The 21,134-nt window shown below is 46.7% G+C and overlaps 1 protein-coding gene across 2 annotated transcripts in view; it reads left to right on the top strand.

Moving 5' to 3' along the window:
• SLC30A9 (solute carrier family 30 member 9) overlaps positions 1–21,134 on the top strand; it is a 680,727-nt gene that overhangs the window by 149,840 nt on the left and 509,753 nt on the right. For both annotated transcript variants that reach the window (XM_078678253.1, XM_078678252.1), the window contains exon 3: positions 14,553–14,615. In XM_078678253.1, the coding sequence (XP_078534379.1) occupies positions 14,553–14,615 (63 nt within the window). The remainder of the gene's footprint in view (positions 1–14,552; positions 14,616–21,134) is intronic.

The following is a 21,134-nucleotide window of genomic DNA, read 5'->3' as shown; positions in this document are numbered from 1 at the left end:
TCTTCAGAGTCTTGGAAACAATAGATTATAGTTTCACTCAGTCAATCGTGCATGCTTCGTTTCTACAGAGTTGCACAGAAATAGAGAGACAGGCGTTTCAATAAAAGGGTTTATTGAACAGTCTTTTTTTTTTTTTTTTTTTTGAAAACCTTTATTGTGCACGAAAAAGAACAAATACGGGCCCACAACCGTCAGGCCGGCCACGACACTTTGAAGCACAATCGCAAGCAATACATTTCCTCAGCGGCAGCAGATGACATAGCAACAATTAATAAACGTTACACTGAATAGAATCATGTCACCGAGGAACAGGAGCATTAAAGGTTAATTTTAAGTTCGTTCCCAATCTAAACAAAAATCAGTAAAGAATAAGAGATAAGGGGAACTGAGTCCACACATTAGAATCACAACATAGGCAGGTGGCATCATCATTGAGAACAACAACGGAAAATAAGACCACAGACAGTATGGCGGTGCAAAGTAAAACAACAAGATAATTAGCCAGCATTTACGCCCCACCTACAGCGCCACCCCCTCCCCGTCAACCCCTACCGCGGACCCAGTACAGAAACAGAGCAAGAAAGCGCAGAAACATAGAAAAATAAGGCCCATAGAAACTAAACGAAAAATAAAACCCTCCCCCCACCCTACACCAATGCGGAGGCTACGGCCTACCCCCCCCCCCGGCAAAGTGTCTGTCGCCCATTAAAGAACCCGAAATATAGAGCAAGAAAAAAGGGAAGAAAAAGAAAAGTGAAGAAAAAGGAAAGAGAACCCCTCACACTTGAAATATAGGGAGTGAGAAAAGAATAAACCAATCCACAACTCCCAGAAAAAGAGAAGGTGGGGAGGAGCCCACCCAATACCAGATCTCCCGGACTCCCAGCCATACAAAACCGTCACGCCGTGCAGAGCAGTAGATGCGGAAGAGATAGGTACAAAAGAATGGCAGAATCAGTCACACTCAGATCCCCGGCCAGCACAAAGTACGCCCCCCCATCAGCAAGAATAAAGAACATGACATAGCAATTACAAACTGAAGTGGGGAAAATCAGCACATTCAACGCAAGAAACATAATAAAATGTCGTGCAAACTGGGTCCCCCAGGGCCAAGTCTATATGCTCTCGGTCACCCCGGCCACAAGTAAATCGTCCACCCCGAACACAACAGGACAGCCCTATGCACACGAGAGAGTGGGGAAAGTCAGCACAGAGGACAGCGACACACAATGAAAAAGCGCCCCAGCCCGAATCCCACCCGCCAATCAAGCACATGGCCGTAGAAAAAATGCCCCCTAGCCCTGGCCCGTCCGCAACCGTATCCCAGAACATGACTCCCTCAGAGGGCCCGCCCCCACTGAAAACAAAGAGACCAAATGGCCGTACTCAACATAAAGGAGATGGTCCTAGACAAAATGGACGCCACCGTTCCCAAACAGCGCCATCAAGCAAAGGAGCTGCGCATTCAAAGCATCAGTGCGTTGCAAAGTACAATTAATCGATAACATCACAGAATAGGCGCAGTCGGCCAGGATAACCAGTCATTGTAGCAACGGCTCCATGAATGCTGAGGGCGAGGTTGTTGGCCGCCCAGGGCAAGAGACATAGTAGTAGGGCTGGGGTAGGAAGATCGCAGTCCACAAAACCTTCCTCCCTGAACACCCAGTACAGTAGCAAATAGCAACACTAATACAGGCGGAGAAAGTCATCACGCAGTGCGCGCTCGAGGCATGTACAAAACAGTCCCATTCCCGTTCTCGCCAGCCGGGTAGTCGATGGCAAAGAAAAGCAGCCTAGCCCTATCCCAATCGTGAATGCAACCCTGCAGACAACCCCCCAGGGAAACCCATCCCTTCGGATACAAAGAGTCAATATGGCCGGGGAGAAAAGGTGAAACAGCAATTCACAGCGGTCAAATAATCTTGATGCAAAGAAAAAACCAATCCCAGACCCCGGTCAACCAGCCAAGAAGCCGATAACAGGAAAGGCAGCCTAGCCCTGGCCCGAACGTGGATACACCCCCAGATGCGCTTCCCCAGAGAGGCCCACCCACCGCAGAACAAAGAAACAAAATGTCGAGAGACAGAACGAAAGCAATATGGGAGCGCAAAATGGCCGCAAAGAGTCACCAGGAAATCCGTCGAATGTAGCAGAAAGTTCCACAGAGACACCAGGAGTACACGAGTTTGTAGGCAGCAAAGTCAGGGGGCACAACACAGGAGCAGACGGTAGAACCAGCAATGCCACAGATAGATCCCGAGGCGCACACGATAATAAGTCCAGCCACAATGTATCACTCTTCACTGTAAGGGAAAACAAAGTATCCCGGGTGGAGCCGTCAGGCGGGCGATCTTGGGTGCCAACAAAATAGGAAGCGGGCTCAGGTGTCCAACAGGCCGGAGAAAGCGCCGTGTCCTCGTGCAGTGTAGGCGGGGGCAGGCGGCAGCTTTGCGGAACCAGATCGATATTGTCCCACCGCAGCGCAGACGCCATGTCATCTAGCTTGCCTCCCAATCTTCCGTAGCAGCAGTGCATCTTCGCCCGGAGGTCGCACAGAGCGGACAGAACGGTGCCAAGAGAGAATATAGGCTGTCCCACAGGTCCCGGGGGAATCTCTCGAACCTCGGGCTCACCGACAGGCGGGGCAGCACAGGTCACTGGCGAGGACGGGCGCATCTCCCCACAAAACATGTCAGCACACAAAGCCATTATGGCAAAACCCCCGGGACGGTCACCAGGATAAGTAAAGCACTAGTATACGCCCTTTCAATGCTGGCGGGGGGGTATGTGCCGTGCCAGGGAGACACGCAGTGCAGGTTAGGCGCCCCCTGACAATCCCGGATAGAGAGGCATGGGGTCAGGCAGTCCCGGGCAATCCAACATGGCCGGGCAATCTTCACCCCGTACCTTCAGCCTCAAACAAAGGCGCCGTTCCGATGGGGTAATCAGCTTCGTGAGCGTCGCCGTCCCTCCGCCCGCTATGAATCCCTTCAGGTGGGTGGGCTCAGGCAGCGCCTCTCAAGGGTCACGCCGGTGGTCCAGCAGCCAGCGCCGACGGAGCACTCCGGCCGACAGCAGGTCTCCGAGGGACGGCAGGACGAGCCCGTACAAGCGGGGTCCAGGGCTACGGACTGGCAAGTGGCTATCTCCGGCTGCCGGGCAGGTCGAGGGTCCGGGAAAGCACCGCCGGGATCAGCGCCGCATCGCACCCACTCTGCCGTCAATTCCGCCAGGATCAGAATCAGGATATCGGTACGGCTGAAAAGGACTGGCGGAGCCGGGAGCCTACAGGTCTGCTCCGGTCGCCATCTTGGCTCCTCCTATTGAACAGTCTTATTTGTCATGCAAGAGATATCAACTGCTACAATCGTAAGACCAAATGCGAAGTATAATACGAATAGCGTTAGCAGTACTATAAAATAATACTACAATAGCATGGTCTTTAGCTATGACATATATAAAACACATACAGAAATAGCACAGGATAAAATACTGAACTGGTGCTTCTAAAATAATCCTACCCCAGTGTACCTAACCTAGGTATAGTACGAGGGCAGAAGTAGGTGCTGCTTAGCTACAGTTTAGTTTAGTTGTACCAAGAATTGCCAAAAGTTTTTCTAGGTTCTAATCAGCTCCATACCTTAGAATGAGAGAGGTTGGTATCTCTTTCCCGGGACTCGATCTCTAACACCCTGCAAGGGGGGGGTCAAAAACACTGGAGCTGGATTCTCGGCGAGTAGGATGATGGTGTCTGGTCAGTGCGTCAGTTGGGGAGTTGACCTCCTTCGGGACTTGCTGTGACGAGCCGCGTCATGCAAGTAGGTAGCTGAACCGCTCCGTGCCTTGCCATAGCAAGTGAAGGTATATTTATACCTTTAAGGTGTTTAGGAATGCCAGTATTGGCGTACAAGTCGGGCAAAAGAACGTCATGAATGAACCCCTAAAGAATAGATGTTCATGCATAATAAATGAGTTCTTGGAGAAGATTATCGGATGTAGTTGACCATGCCTGTATTTGGTTAGCATGAGCAATGCCTAAATAAGGGCTGGATTTCTATGCCTAAATAAGGGCAAAGTGAATTGTACCTATATAAGGGCATGAATCGGGAAATCTATATACGGAATCTAAATTGACACACAACAGTCGGAGGGTAGGGCCATTTTAGTTGTGGTAGCTAGACTCTAAAACTCTCTACTGCTCTACCTTCGGTCTTTAAATCAATTGTTGCCTTTGCAAAAGCTCTGAAAAACTTGAATCCTCTCTAACTACCTGTGACAGTAGTTATTCTCTGTTCTTTAGCCCAGGTCAGGTCAGGACACCTTGTGAGTTAACAAAGTGCTTTAGAAGTATTAATACATACATACATACGTTAACCTTTTACTTTCATACAATGTTCTTTAAGAAGAGTGGTCCCATCCAGAAAGCAACTTAGCTTAGATGAACCAGAAATGTATGGTAAACATACAGCCTTCTGGTTGTATTTCTAAAGATGCATTTACTTTCTAAAATATCAAAATAATTGAGCATCAGTATTAGAAAGGTGATTGTAGGAAGGTAGGATCCTTCTGCGTGGTTATCCCCACTTTTTGCCTGGTGCTAAGCTGTTTTTTTACTAGTCTGAGTGGGATCCTGCTAATCAGGACCCCAGTCTTTCTCCTTTCTCCCTTACATTGTTGTACGTGCTTGGGTACATCCAAGATTGGATACTGGGGTACCCTTATCAGTCCCTCGTATATGGGACTAAGGTACCCAGGGCATAGGTATCCCAGCGGTTTCCCCTGGGCTGAAGGATGTATTATGCCACCCATGGGAGACCATTCAAAATTGAACTACAGACCTGCTATTGCAGCTTGTGTAAGTTGGTGCTAGCTCCACTTACTAAAGATATAGATTTCCTATGTCTAGGGTCACTGCACTTAAAACCTATAAGTCACCCCTATAGCAGGCCTTTGCATTTCTGAAGGCTGGGTGCTTGGTTCTAACTGAGAGGATGCCCCTGAATGAGCAGGACACCCCTGCTTCCTAAAGATTCTATTCTCCCGGGTTGTCAGTGAAGCAGCCATATACTATATAAAGGGGCACAGCGTAATTACACAATGGCCATCTCGAAAACGGCTGCAATGAATTCTATCATGTTTGGTATCAAACATGTTGGAATAATACCCCCACACCGTAAACCGTGTGGAGGTATGATTCCAAGCACTGGAAGAGCCCTCCGTTAGGCTCTCTGTGTTCCTGGTACCTGCCTTCCTGACCCGGAGAGCACAAAATGGTTGCTACTGACCAGAGACACATTTCTGCCCTACTGCTGCTGAGCCACGCTGGAGCAGGGGAAGGCCGAACAATAGGCATCCTGTCACAGGGAGGTGTGACAACCTCCCTGACAGGATTTAGTGTATTGGGGTGGGGTAGGTGTGCTGCCAGCGCCGCTCAATCTGCATGAAGGGCACATTTGGTGTCCCTGTGCATAGTCTAATTCAAATCAGTTCTGGGAGCCTTTGGCTCCCGCTCTGGCACGAAACTGGACAAAGGACATGGGAGTAACCTCCCCTCTGTCCATACCCTCCCATGGGAGGGTCCCCTGAATCTTCCCAACCCTTACCCAAGTGCACTTAAGGGCTTACCTGGGTGTAGAACCCTAGATTTGTTGTGGGATAAGATTCAGATCAGATACCATTGCACTTCGACACTCTGGGCTTCGTTTGGGCCTGACTTCGACTCCCTCCCAGTCTGCTGCCTCTTCTGTGCCTGTTCATCATACAGGAACCTTCCAAGGCCTGTGAAGCATCAGACACCTGAAAATATCTCCTTTGGAGTGAAGGAGTCACTCCCCTGCATTCGCAGGCACTGCAACTAAGGCAACTGGTCTGCTGATCCTGAGCTCCTCCGTACTCCGAACGGCTCTGCAACACAGGGGGTGGTTTTCCACAGCTCCCGTGGCCTGCTCTACACTCTCACCAAGTTTGAGGCCAGTATTTCTCTTGGGAGTTGCAATAACCGAACCCCTGTGTACCGCATAAACTTGCAGTTGCAAAGGTTTAATGACTTCTTTGCAAGAAGATCTTCGGGCTCCAAGTAGCCCCAACCTCGAGCATCTTCTGTGACCAGAAGCTTCAGCCGCACCGCATTGTGGCCTGCATCTTTTGGTCAGCTGCTTGAGGTCCTCTTGCGACTCCTGTGCCTCCGGCCTATGGGTCCATTTGACGATTGCCTTTGCTTCTCTTGGGCTCCCCTGTTTGCTCGGGGCCGGCCCTAACTCCCCTGAATTTGGTGTGTCCCCTGGACTTTGCTGGTCCCGACATTGCTCCTTCTTTGATTCCTGCGAGGCTTGTCTTTGCCAAGGCTTGTTGGTGCTTGCGCTGGACATCGAACCCTTAGCGCTCGATGTCCTTGAGGGGACAGCTCCTGCTCTGCTCCTGGTCTTCCTCAGCGTCGCCTGCTCCTCAGCTGCAGCGTAAAGGTCACCGTCATGCATCCTGCAACACCCGACATCAGAGGGCATTCATCTTCCAAGTCTCCTGGTCAACCCTGAGTGACATAGACTCGATCCCACCTGCTTGCAGGTACCTCTCATCAAGAATCCATCTTCGGATTCCACTGGACACTATCTCCTCTTCCAGAAGCGGCACTTTCCTGAAGTCCTCCATTGGAAACAACGGTGGTTTCTGACACCACTTCACACATATGCACCCGACTTCCCTGGTGTAGGTAACGTGGGTACTAGGGTATCCATGGGTGATATGGCTCACCGACCTTCTGTCTTCCACAGGGTTTCTTCAGGGTCCACTGGAAAGGGTCCTTAGTTTTTAAAAATCCAACCGCGACTTAAACGCAGACGCTCTCTGTGGGGGTCCCTATCTACTTACCATGGATGGTTCCTTGGGTCTCCAGCACTTCTACGTCTTTTCGACACTGTCTTGACTCCAGTCATTGTTCTTATACCACTTTCTTAGTATATAGTTTGGTTCCCCCCCCTGGGGGCCACTGTGTATTTATTTCTAATTAATGTGTTTTTTTGGCTAAAGTATTATGTGTATTGTGCATATCTCCAGGTAGGAGATATTTCTATTAGTGTTATATAATAAATAAATATTTGTGTAACTACTTTGTGTGGTTCTTTTTCACTTAATCTGTACTATAAGATTGCATTCTGGTAACACAAGGGGCTTTACACTCCTAGTGGACTAAGCCAGAAGGCTGCTCTCCACAGCTACCACTTAGAGAGCTTTCTAAGACCTCTTAAATCACCCTAAGGGTTGTCTGGACTGGTGCAAGGTACCCACTTAGATTAGTTGACATCATATACCAGGCTAGCTTTTCACAGTGATGTTTTCTGCTCAGGACTGTTCCTAATCCTTCCTATTTGGTATGTACAAAGCCTCACATCAGTTTAGGAACAACTACAGCACTTTCTCATTGGTCTCGGAAACAGTGCCCAGGTGAAGTCCTTAAATCCAAACGCTAGGAGTATGCATAACACCCGATCACTAAAGAAATGGCATCATTTCCAATACAGAACAGGATCCTTGTTCCTGCAGCTTACAACCATGGCATTTCAGCAAGAAGCGTGTAAAAAAAAAATTGACTGTGAACATTCTTCTGGGGTTGAATGGTGGGTGCCCGCCATGAAGTAGTGTTCTGGTCGGACACTGGAAACTGGCGGTTGTTCAATACATAGATTATTTGTTTTATCTCCTTCAATCAGTTTGATAAACAGTCATTTTCGACGCTGCAATTGAATTCTTAGCATCAATATAAAATATATGCTATATAAAATTGGATCATTATTGTTGCACTCAATATTTTTTATAACTTTGAATGAATAACAATTATCTGTCAGTTCAAAAAACATAGGAGTAAATGTTTCCAAACACATTTTTCGCATTCTTTATTTAACTTTGGAAAAATGTTGTAGAGATTTCCACAGTAATATAGATTTATTCTCCTTTTGACCTCTTGCACCTTTCAGTAGGTAGGAATTTAAATTTGCATAATGAAATTTCTATAAGTACGATTTCTGCGCAATACATTCTCACCTTTTCACCATTTATACTTTTGTCTTATCTGCTTAAAGCGTATGTCTTAAGTAAAAGGAACTTCATACTACCCTTTTCATGTGTTTCCACATAACTATTTTTACAGAAGCCAAAATTTCTGACGGATACATCTGCCTGTGGATTCCTCACCTTATGAATATCCCATGTGCCAGCATTCCGTGGAATATTTTTTCCTAGCTTTCCACGCTGACGAGCTCATCACAATGCCATGGCTCCCTCCGCACGCGGCTCCGCATGACGTCACTGGAGCCATAAGAGGACCACGTCGGCGTGATGACGTCAGTTCCCTTTTTTCCGCGCTGTCAATGCTAACGCTTTTTCTGGGACTCTCCATACTTTCGTCTTGATACTTTGTATTTTGGATTGTTTCTTTCTGTGGTTTTGCCATGTCTGTTCCCAGGAAGTCGGGTTTCAAGCCCTGTAAAGAGTTTGGGGGTCATATGTCATATCTCAATCACTGACTTCATGAGGACTGTCTGTGATGGTTATCAGATCACGACGTCGAGGGCTTTTCTCGCTGTAGAAAAATGAACCCGAAGGCCTTGAAGGAACGGGAAGCCAAGTTGTACATGGCCAGGGTGAGAAAAGAAAAAAGAGGTCGAAAACGTTCGAAGTTGAGGTCGTCGACTTCGCATGACTCAAAGAGGAAGCACACAAAGAAGTAGAGACATGGATATCGGTGTCGTTCGTCGAAGGCTGTGGTTTCGAGGTCTCCTTTACCAGCACCTCGACGTTGAGAAAAGGACTTAGTCTCTCCTTCACCTTCAGTGTCTCCTCAAGTGACTCTGATCCAGTCTCCATCGTACAGGGAGACTCTGGCGCAGTCACCAGCGCCGAGATTTTCTCCGACTCCGGAATGTTTGTGGAATCCGGCCGATGACGAAGCTCCTTCAGCTCCTGCGGGTCTGCCTGTGGCCCCGGCGGCTCCGACTCCGGAGGTGCCTCGATTGGATCTCGAACCTGCTCATTAACCACAATTTCCGGTGCCGGGTTCACATTTTTTTAATTCGATGTATGGCGTGTTTGCCATGCCCTCGTACCCTTCTGGTGCACCTTCAGGTCCCATGGTTCCTCTGGCATTTAATTTGGGTGTGCCTCACCAATATCCTCTGACTCCCTTCATGTCAATGACGCCGTGCTGGCAGTTTCCGGCTCCGAGGATGTCGACGCCGTATGTGCAGTCCCCGGCTCTATCCCGTGAACCTTCTTGGATTCGTTCGGCGCCAGTTGCTACTGCGGATCCTCCTCCGACGAAATTTATGATACAGACAATATGTTTGAGGGTTTGTGTGAGGCAAGTGGACTTGACACATCCCCGGAGTGGGACTTTGCTTCACAGAAAGCTTCCCCCTCGAAGGAAGTTGTACCCTACCATACAGTGATAAGGAAGGATGTGGAGCTCTTGGATCTTCAGCTCTCTATGACTGAGTATAAACCTAATTTGCTCTCAGAGGTGCTTCATTCTCCGTCCTCTGTGGTTGAGCCACTCTTGCCATTCAATGGTGCCTTGACTGAACCAATCCTTGATGTGTGGGGCAATCCTCTTTATGCTCCTGCAGTTTCAAGGTCTGTGTCCAGAAGGTACAGGCATGCTCCAGCGGATCCTGAGTTACTTTCGTCTCATCCTTCTCCTGAGAGTTTGGTGGTGCAGGCTTCATTTTCTAAGCAGTCCACGGGCGCCTTTCTGCAGGCTCCCGCTGACAGGGATTCCAAGAAGTTGGAACAGTCTGCGAAGAAGGTCTTCTCATCGGCGAGTATGGCTTTGAAGTCCACCAATGCTACCTGTTTGTTGGGTAGATACATTCATGCCCTCATGAACTCTGCCAAACAACTTCTTCCAAAATTGTCTGAGGAAAATCGGGGAAATTTCAGTGAGGCTGCAGCTTGCCAAGTCATCCAGTCTGGCCTGGACACAGCAGATTCGGTTGCCAGGGTGATGGGTTCATCCTTTGCACCGAGAAGGCATGCGAGGTTAAGGTCTTCCGGGTTTTCTACTGATATACTGGCTGCCCTTCTCGATCTACCTTTTAATGGGTCTAGACTATTTGGAGAGAAAGCTGATTCTGCTCTGCAAAGGTTCAAAGACAGTAAGGCCCCAGTGATATCCTTGGGTCTGCAGACTCAGGCAAAGGGTTATGGCTATAGAAGATACCGTGGCTTCAGAAAGTCTTTCCTTTCGTGGTTTCCGTCAGCCACAGCAGCAGCAACAGCAACAAAACCCCTTGTACAAGTCCTACAGGGGTAAAGGCATGGGTCGCCTTCGTGGAGCGGGGCATCAGCCTTCCTCCTCCTCTACCTCCCCAAACCCTCCTGGTAATGCAGGAAAGCAGCCCTAGATCTGCCATCCTGGATAATGCAGGTCCTGTGGGAGGCCGCCTTACCTATTTTCTACAGGATTCGAAGTTGGTCACTTCGGACCTTTGGGTTTTAGATCTGGTAGAAAATGGGTACTCCCTTCCCTTCAGGGAATTCCCTCCTCGTTACCCAAGGGGTTTGCACAGAGGATCATTTACTTCTCCTTTAGAAGGAGGTTCTTGTCCTGTTACAAAAAGGTGCAATAGATGTGGTTCCAGAGCGGAAAGGGGTCAGGCATGCTACTCCCAGTATTTCCTGATTCCCAAGAAGGATGGCAGGTTGCGACCTATCCTGGATCTCAGAATCTTGAATCTGTTTCTCAAGCAGGAGAGGTTCAAGATGCTCACCCTAGCGCATGTTCTTCGGGTGCTGCAACAAGAGGACTGGATGGTGTCCATCGACTTGCAGGCTGCGTATTTTCACATCCCAATCCTGAAGTCGCACAGGAAGTATTTCCTCTTTACGGTTGGTTCGCAACATTACCAGTTTGCAGTTCTTCCGTTTGGTCTTACTACTGCACCTCAAGTCTTCACCAAGGGGATGGCGGTGGTGGCTGCCCATCTCAGGAGGTCGGGGATCCCGGTTTTCCCCTACCTGGACGACTGGCTACTGAAGGCGAAGTCGCCAGAGATGGTGCGTCGTCATCTGCAGGTAACAACCCAGCTGTTGTTCACATTGAGTTTTTCGATAAATGTGCCCAAATCTCACCTGGTGCCCTCTCAGTGCAACCTGTTCATAGGGGTAGTACTGGATACCACTGTGTGTCGAGCTTTCCGCTGCCGTAGAGGATTCTCAACATTCAGGAATGATTCCCTTGTTTCACAATGGAGCAGTTGTTCCAGTTCTGAAGGTCCTTCACCTGCTTGGTCTGTTCGCTTCCTGCATTATGTTGGTCAACCAAGCATGCTGGCACATGAGGGCGCTCCAGTGGTGTCTCAGCAGGCAATGGTATCAGCACAACGGCGATCTCAGTGGCGTCAGACACGATCTCCAGAGAAGCTGCAGTGGATCAGTGCTGGTGACGCGTGGTAGGCAATCTGTCTCCAGGAAAGCCCATTCATCTTCCTCTACCGGTGGCCACAGTGAAAACGGATGCCTCCACCCTAGGGTGGGGTGCTCATCTGGGGGATCTGGAGATCAAGGGTCTTTGATCTCCAGAGGAAAGATTGCTTCATATCAATCTTTTGGAATTGTGGGCGATACGTTTGGCGCTCAAGGCCTTTCTCCCTTCCCTTCGCTTTCAGTCGGTTCAAGTCCTGACGGACAACACTGCCGCGATGTGGTACGTCAACAAGCAGGGAGGAGTAGGGTCGTACTGTCTTTGCAATGAGGCATTGCGGCTCTCGTGCTGGGCTCAGGACCATCGGATTTGCTTGATGGCAAATCATCTGGCCGGGGTTCTGAACATGCGTGCGGATAGTCTAAGTCGGCAGTTCTCCACCGATCACGAGTGGAGGCTTCATCCGGAGGTAGTTCGACACATCTTCTGGATGTGGGGAACTCCTCGGGTGGACCTGTTTGCCACTCACGCACTGCCTGTCATTCTGCAGTCTCCAGTTTCAGATGCGGGGGCGTTGGGGGATGCGTTTCAGTTGAGTTGGAGCTCACAACTCCTTTACGTGTTTCCTCCCATACTCATGATTCCTCGAGTTCTGAGGAAGATTCGCCAAGACCGGGCGGGCCCAAGTTATATTGATCGCCCCGGATTGGCCAAGAAGATTGTGGTACACCGATCTACTTCAGTTCTCATCGCACCCTCCGCTCCGTCTCCCTCTCAGGGCAGACCTCCTGTCGCAGGGGCAGGTTCTACACCCCCACCTCCAGAGTTTGCACCTTGATGCCTGGAGAATGAAATGGGTAACCTGAATTCTTTCTCTCTTCCGCCTGACGTGGTGGATGTTATTTTATCGGCCAGGCTACACTCCACCAAGTCTATCTACTCCTACAGGTGGTCAAGATTTGTTAAATGATGTGGACAAAAGTCTATTGATCCTTTAAAAGCTCATCTTTCTGATGTTCTTTGTTTTTCGCTGCATTTGGCGCAGCAGGGTTTTGCTGTGGCTACTGATAAAGGATATTTGTCTGCTTTATTGACATTTCTTTGTTTGCCTGATCAGCAGTCTCTCTTTTTAAATCTCCGATTGTTTCAAGATTTATTAGGGGCTTACTAATATGTTTCCGCCCACTCCCTTCATTATGCCCAAGTGGGATTTAAATCTAGTTTTAACTTTCTTAATGGGCTCCCCTTTTGAGCCTGCTGTCATTCAAAATGGTCTTCCTTGTGGCTATCACCTCGGCCAGGAGGGTGAGTAAATTTCAGGCTTTGAGTTCAAAGCCTCCTTTTCTGACTATTCATGCTGAAGTGTTGGTTCTCAGGACCAGGGCTGCTTTTCTACCTAAAGTGGTAACTCCCTTCCATCTAGGGCAGTCCATTACCCTCCCCACTTTCTATCCTCCCCTCACCCTTCCAAGGAGGAGGAGAGGCATCACCGCTTGAATCCTAACAGTGCGGTTAGTTTCTATCTGGATAGAATGAAGCACTTGCAACAGGAGGATCAGCTCTTTGTGGGCTACGTTGGACGCATGAAGGCCAAGGCGGTGCACAAGCGCACTTTATCGAGGTGGGTCATCTTGTGCATCAAGATTTGCTACGCTCTGGCTGGTAAGGAGCCTCCTGAAGGCATTAGAGCACATTCCACCAGGGCTAAATCATCTACTTCTGCCTTGTCCAGAGGTGTTCCTGTGTTGGACATTTGTAATGCTGGGCCTCCCTCCACACTTTTGCGAAGTATTACTGCTTAGATTCTGAGGTGAGGAGGGACAGTCATTTTGCGCGCTCTGTTTTGCAAGACTTTTTGTTATAGAAGGATGGACACCGTCATCCGGGGTTTGGACTGCTGTGGGATTCTATTCATAAAGTGAGGAATCCACAGGCAGATGTATCCATCAGAAGAACAAGTTACTTACCTTAGGTAACGCTTTTTGTGGTGAATACAGTATCTGCCTGTGGATTCCTCACTGACTCAGCCGCCTCCCCATTGTCCACCCTTTTATACCTTAAAAGAGGTATTGGTTAATTTGGTTGTTTCATATTGTCATTTTGTATTACCTCTGTTTTGCCTTTGTGTAGGCTTATAGGAAATGTTTGATTTCTTTTGCTTTCCTATTTCACTTTACTCTCTGTGTATCTATGTGAATACTGTGTACTATGTATGCATTGTCTCTATGGTCGGTCCGCCTGTTCGCCTCGGAGGCACGGAAAAAATGGGCAGAACTGACGTCATCACGCCAACGTGGTCCTCTTATGGCTCCAGTGACGTCATGCGGAGCCGCGTGCGGAGCCATGGCATTGTGACTACCTCGCCGGCATGGAAAAAAGTTTCCCTGAATGCAGGCGCAGGGGATATTCATAAGGTGAGGAATTCAAAGGTAGATACTGTATCCACCAGAAAAAGCGTTACCGAAGGTAAGTAACTTGTTCTATTCGCGTTCTCAATATTTCTGATGGTATCTTACTTGTAAGAGCAGTTCTGCCCACTCTCGAACACGTCTGTCTGTGTCTGTCTGTGTCTGTCTGTGTCTGTCTGTGTCTGTCTGTGTCTGTCTGTGTCTGTCTGTGTCTGTCTGTGTCTGTCTGTGTCTGTCTGTGTCTGTCTGTGTCTGTCTGTGTCTGTCTGTGTCTGTCTGTGTCTGTCTGTGTCTGTCTGTGTCTGTCTGTGTCTGTCTGTGTCTGTGTCTGTCTGTGTCTGTCTGTGTCTGTCTGTCTGTGTCTGTCTGTCTGTGTCTGTCTGTCTGTGTCTGTCTGTCTGTGTCTGTCTGTGTCTGTCTGTGTCTGTCTGTCTGTGTCTGTCTGTGTCTGTCTGTCTGTGTCTGTCTGTGTCTGTCTGTCTGTGTCTGTCTGTGTCTGTCTGTCTGTGTCTGTGTGTGTCTGTGTGTGTCTGTCTGTGTGTGTCTGTGTGTGTCTGTGTGTGTCTGTCTGTGTGTGTCTGTGTGTGTCTGTGTGTGTCTGTGTCTGTGTGTGTGATGTTAAATCTTTCGAGTCCATTGTACTTTGTAGCTTTACTTTAGGTAGTGATATGCACTTCTTGTACAGCCTAGAAATATTTCAGACCCAAAAATATCTCCATTTTCTTTTCAAGGACAGGACTCCAGCACTATGGGACAAAAAGCACAATTTCCAGAAAATCCCATTCAAGTGAAGGGTAAGTGATACTCTCACGATTGTACAACAGCGCTGTAATCTTAGAACAATGATGAGCAAACGAGATTGGATTAGGCACAAGATCCGGTATGCATGTGTGTCTTTGGGATTCACATTCATTTTATTTCAAATCTTTTTTATTAAATTTACGAACTGAACATGAATTAGTTAACAATATAATGAAAATGATAAGCACAATGGTGGAATGCATCGGAATGAAAGTAAGAATGTACACAAATCTTAAGAATATAAAATACAAAGAATACAAGTAAATAATAACTAATAAATAATAAAAAACGAAATAAATGGGTTCCTCAAGTACCTTTCCATGGTGAGTCCATTGACATCGCAGTGATGTACAGGCGGTTAAGTACAATACAGTACAGGAATATCATTGCAAATAACGCAAACATTAAGAATTACATACTGTATAGGAGAAGTTGGACAAGCATATTTATCACAGAAGTAGGACTGAGAGTATTCTTCAGTACAACTGTATTAAGCAAGTACAGGTTTTACAACTGTAATAGTGAAAAGTACAGTACAGGAATATAATTGTAAATAAAGCCTACATTAAGAATTACGTTATGTGGAAATAAGTCTGTTTTTCACTGGGTCATATGAGAAAGAAAAGGCATTAAGGGACTTCCACATTTTCCTGTGTGATTTACGCCATGCAGAGGCTTGAAGTGCAACGTTGTCTGCTCCTCTTAGGAAGGATAACCATTCTTTCCACATCTTAAATGAGACTTCTTTGGAGTTTTTCCACTTGCTTAAAACAATTTTACAGGCTAAAGTGAGCATAAGATCTAACAAGTAACGGTCATTTACATTCGCGATCCTAGGGTCCAGAGCACCTAGTAGAACATAGGAAAATTGCCTAGGAGGGGTTACGTTGAAAGTCTTGCCTGTACATTCATATATCTTATCCCAGTATACTTTTAGTGTAGGCCAATTGAAAAGCATATGGGGCAGGTTACAGACGTGAGAGTTGCAGTTCCAACAGGTGGGACTCACACTGAGGTTAAGTTTAAAAATCCTCTCGGGTGTCCAATATGTCCTATTTATTAACTTAATTTTGGTTTGCGATAGTGTTGGGGAGATTTTATTAGAGAAGGGGGTGATATGTATCTTTTCCCGTCAAATGGGATATTTCTAGAGTTGTCCTCTGATTCCCATTTTTCTTCACATTTCTTTTGAGATTTGCTGGGTTGAGGTGATAGGAGTTTATTTATTTAAGAGACTGTGTGTCCTGACTTTAGCAGCTGTAACAACTTTGAGAGTATTGACGGGTCGGAGGGTTTGATAGAGCGCGCTGTGAGGAGAGATTTTAGTTTAAAAAAGTTATAAAAATCTATTGGTTGTAGTCCTTGGCGAGACTGAAGTGCGGAGAAAGTCAAGGGAAAGGTTCCCTGTGAGGAGAGATTTTAGTTTAAAAAAGTTATAAAAATCTATCGGTTGTGGTCCATGGCAAGACTGAAGTGCGGAGAAAGTCAAGGGAAAGGTTCCCTCTTAGAGGTCTTTGACTAGATTTATGCCATTTTTGGACCAATGCTCCCAATGGAACATCCCTCCTTCGATCTTCAAGCTTGGGTTGCGCCAGAGAGAGGACAAGTTTGATTTATTCGTTTTTATTGCGGAGAGGTGTTCCAGTCGTAGCATGGCTCTTTTAGTATTGAGCAAAATGTACTTTGAGTGAGGAAGGGAGGATATATCCATGGTGAGGAGAGCAGGCAAGGGCATATCATTGATGGTTGATCTTTCTATGTCCAACCAGACTGGTGTGTAGTCAGTTGGCAGAAGTAGCCAGAAGTAGCCAGATCCCTGTTTACAAAGATATGCAGTTTGATAGTTCCTGAAGTTCGGAAGGCCCAGAGCACCTTTATCTTTTGGTAATTGAAGTTTCTTCATAGATATTCTGGGTCTCTTACCTTGCCACAGGAATGTGTTAAAAAGCTTATAGATTTTACATAGGAAATCATTTGAAGCGTCATAGGTAATATGCTGGCTAGATAGTTGACAAGAGGAGTAATCATCATTTTTAAGGTCTCTGCTCTTCCCACCATGTTAAGAATTTAGGTGACCAGCCATCTAACAGCGAAGAGATTTTTTTGAAGATGGCATTCTCGTTGGTCTGAAGGGTGGTGATCAGGTCTTTCGTGAAATCCAAGCCTAGGTATTTAAAGCACTTAGTTTGGCATAAGAGACCAGAGTTGCCCATAATTATTTTTCCTCCAAGGTTGTTCAGGAGTTTCACTTCCGTCTTATCTTTATTCAATATGCAGCCAGATACTCTAGCAAAGTCATTAATTGAGGACATAAGTACAGGGATAGCAGCTTCCGCATTCTCATAGACAACTAACACGTCATCGGCATAAGCAGTAATTTTAACCGTGCATTATTTGAAGCAAATTCCTGTGATCTGTTGATTGTTCCTAAGGTGGAAGAGGAAAGGTTCAATTGCAAAGAGGAATAGAGATGGCGAGAGAGGGCAGCCTTGCCTTGTCCCCTGATATAATTTGAAGGAGGATGAGAGGTATCCTCCTGCTCTCACCCTGGCTGAGGGCTTAAAATATAGTGCCACGATCATGCGTTTAAAATGTTCACCCAAATTAAATTTGTCTAGTGTTGCTTCCAAGTAGGCCCAGTCAACTTTGTCAAAAGCCTTCTCTGCATCCAATGTAATAGCGACTGTTGGTGAGTCAGTGAGTTTGGCTTTCTCTAGGACATGAGCGAGGATGCGAGTATTGTCACTGGATAGTCTATTCTTTAAAAACCCAACTTGTGACGGAAAAATGAGTTTGGGAAATCATTTTTGAAGGCGTTGGGCGAGCATCATAGCATACATTTTGCAGTCTAGGTTGATTAGTGATATCGGTCTATAGTTTTTAGGTAGCGTAGGGTCCTTCCCCCCTTTGGGAATTACAGCTATAATAGCCTCTGCTACTGTCATCTGGCCAGTGTCACTAAATTTGTTAAACAAATTTAACAGTGGAGGAGTCAATGTAGAGGAGAAGCACTTGTAAAATTTGCCAAAAAGCCCATCAGGGTCCGGAGCTTTCCCTACTTTTAGGGCCCTTATTGAGCTTTCACTTTCTGAGGTAGTAATAGGGCTGTTACTGTTAGTTGTTGGTATGGAACGAGCAAATAATCTATACATAAATATTGCCTACGTGACAAGTGTGTAGGATTTCTCTACTGAACCATCTTTGTAAGGTGTGAAAGAGAAGCTGAAGAAAAACAAGTACTTTTAATGTGCACGAAGTTGTTTTTTGAAATAGTTTTTATTGGTTTTACTGCAAAAGAGTTTACACCAGTTTTCATTAGGTTAGAATAGCTTATGGATTGTCTAACACATTATATTGAGCATGATTAAATCTTCTCTGAGGTTTCTGTGTGTTCCTTATGGCTTATTGCATCATCAATATTATGCAATGATTGAAATTTAAATAAAAGCGGTATATTTATGCAAAACCTTGATACATGTTTCTCAGTGACTTTCTATAAAATCCTAACACCCCTCACCCAAAAAAAGCTCCACAGTACCCAAATAAAGAAGCCTGTCATACGAAGAGGCAAGTTGCAACACGGAGCGAGGGTATAGACTTCAGAGGGAGTGGATTACGCAGTGAAAGTGTGGGTGGTGAGTTCTGGTAGATTGAATGTTAGGGATGGGGTCCCACATACATTGCAATTAGATCGGGAGGAGGGCAGGAGGGTCTAATGGCATCTTTTGACCTATTAGACACTTCTTGAAGTATGTCGTCCCAATTTCCTGAAATCGGTCACTTTCGGAGACCCTCCTCCCCCTTCTCACGACAAAGGGCAGTTAATGCGCATGAAGAGCACACATTTCTGGAAGACCGTCATTTATACAGCTCTGGGGAAGGGTGCTGGGGGCCCATGCAGAAATAAAACTGTACCAGAGACTATTTTGAATTGGGAGTGCATGCCATAAGCCATTTTCACGTTGATGGAGTAGTAAGAGTAAACGAATGCATTGGTGTTAGACATGCAGATAGGTAACAGAGCAGGAAGTTGGAGGAAGGTGAAAAAATGTTCCCTACTCGCAGAGTGCTTCTATTGCCGTACATCATGCTGTGCTGTACCTTTTTTGTAATCATGGTGTACTGATTCTGTTTTATGCAAATCTGCATAAACAAATAAAACTTTGCTCGGCTGTTCCTGTAGAATAATGGAATCTTTCAGAAAAATAACTGACTGGCTATGACCAATATCATCTTTTTGGATACACAAACATTGGCAAAGCCAGTCCATAAAACCTATTGGCTGTGCTTTTCCGTTTTATCCTTAGATCGGCCTTATTTAAATATAATTTGTTAAATTAGAATAAATGCATTCAATATGCCTGATGTGCACGTGTCTCCACCTTGGAATGCAAAAGACACATAATTAATGGACGGACTGCAGAACAAATCCAAACATTCACCCCAGTCAACAGATCTGTGTTATTTATTTTTCTAGAACCGTGGCCATGCAGCAGTATCTCAGATGCCATGTTATTTTGCCCAGTTTCAATGGAATAAGTCACTAGCAGCACATCAGGCATATTGAATGCATTTATTCTAATTTAACAAATTATATTTATATAAGGCCGATCTAAGGATAAAACGGAAAAGCACAGCCAATAGGGATCCCGGAGCAACGGAGCGACTGAAAATACAAGCACTCATGGAGTGCTTAAACACCAAAAAAGCGCTTGGCGCGGCCTGCAGAGGAGGCTCGTGAGGGCGAGGGGAAAAACGGCACCAAACCTTCTGGCAAAATTGAAAAGAAACCCCTGGAAGTCGCACGAGAGGCGGCGGTGGAGGTGGAGGCGGAGGTGGCGGCGGAGGCGGAGGTTGTGGCGCGGCCTGGAGAGGAGGCTCGTGAGGGCGAGGGGAAAAACGGCACCAACCCTTCTGGCAAAATTGAAAGGAAACCCCTGGAAGTCGCACGAGAGGCGGAGGCGGAGGTGGAGGCGGAGGTAGCGGCAGAGGCAGAGGCGGCGGCGGCGGAGGCAGAGGTGGCGGAGGCAGAGACAAGAGGAGGGCTCAGGCGTGACTGACTGCAGAGTGCGGCCCGCGCAGGAAGTGGCAGTGAGAAAGAGCACAAATACTTTAAGTTGTGTGCACACGAGAGGAAGAGGAAGAGGGGGGGTTGGCGCGGCCTTGAAAGTGACTTCGGAAAGCGAAAATGTTCTGCTGGGGCGGGTTGTCGCGGCCCTGAAAGTGACGGCGCGCGCACACTGGCGAGTGGCAAATGGCAGCTGTGCACCGCGTGAGGAAGGGAGGAAGTGGGGGGTGGTTTGCACGGCCCTGAAAGTGACTTCGGAAAGCAAAAGTGTTCTGCTGGGGCAGGTTGTCGCGGCGCGCGCACACTAGCGAGTGGCAAATGGCAGCTGTGAACGACATGCGCACTCTTGTGCGCACGATAGCAAGCTGGTGGCTGGCAAGGTAGCCCTTTTCAAAGCAACTACTAAATGTCTCGCCAGACCAGCACATGCGCCTGATCTAGCGAGACCTTAAAACAACCGTATACCATCAACATATTTATCAACTTATCTTCAGGCAAAGATCCCATTTATCCTAAGAATTGGTAAGAGCAATGTACTGCTGTCACTATATGCAAAATAAATACTACTGTTCATAAAAAATACCGGCAGTGAAACTATCTCCCGTTATTATATCCTTAATAAGGATTAGAGAACGATCTGCCCCACCTCAGCTATTCCCGCCTACCACTATGTGAGCAGAAGTAAGACACAGTATATATTACAATGGGAAGAAAACAGTAAAATACCTCAGAATTCAAATAAACCATGACTCAAGAGTGACTATTTGAAGTAACTATGGAGTACTGAATTACATATTAACAGTGTTAGTCAGTTACTGCATACAATGAACATTATTCGTGGTGGGAGGACGAGCACTCATGAAGATGGCAAAGACACTGTGCCTGCTTTACTGGACAATAATATACAGACCCGCCTCACGCTATGCTTTTTTAAACAAATAAAATCACTATTTCAATGCTTGGCATAGGTAGGCAAACAACCACAAATCGAATGGGAAACACACAGCATAGCAGTACCAGATGTAGAACACTGTTACTATTGTGCACAGGTGCAACATGCATACTTGAAGCTGTGCTATGGCAAAACCAACAGGGTCTACCTAGAGAACCAAATGCAATACATTGCACTAAATGGGTGTGCAAAAACTAGGCGAGCATTGGAAACTTTCTGTTTTATTCACTGGTCGTTCCCTTTCACGAGATTCTTCGAGCCCAAAGCTATAACACAACTGCCTGAATTAAAACTACACAAAATGGGAGACCTATTTTAAGAAGTCATATTTATGTATCTAAAAGATTTTAAGAGACAATCTACTAGGAGCTGCTAGGGTGAAAGTCTTGGGCAGATCTTTGACCAACAAAGTTCAATTGCTCCCACGTGGGAGAGGTTTCACTCAACAGCAGACACCACCTAACACATCTTAAATTCCTTTGCAGAATATTT

The sequence above is a fragment of the Lissotriton helveticus genome, chromosome 2_2 (genome assembly GCF_964261635.1).
Source record: "Lissotriton helveticus chromosome 2_2, aLisHel1.1, whole genome shotgun sequence".
Classification (NCBI taxonomy): domain Eukaryota; kingdom Metazoa; phylum Chordata; class Amphibia; order Caudata; family Salamandridae; genus Lissotriton; species Lissotriton helveticus.
This window is presented reverse-complemented; position numbering and strand designations above follow the sequence as displayed.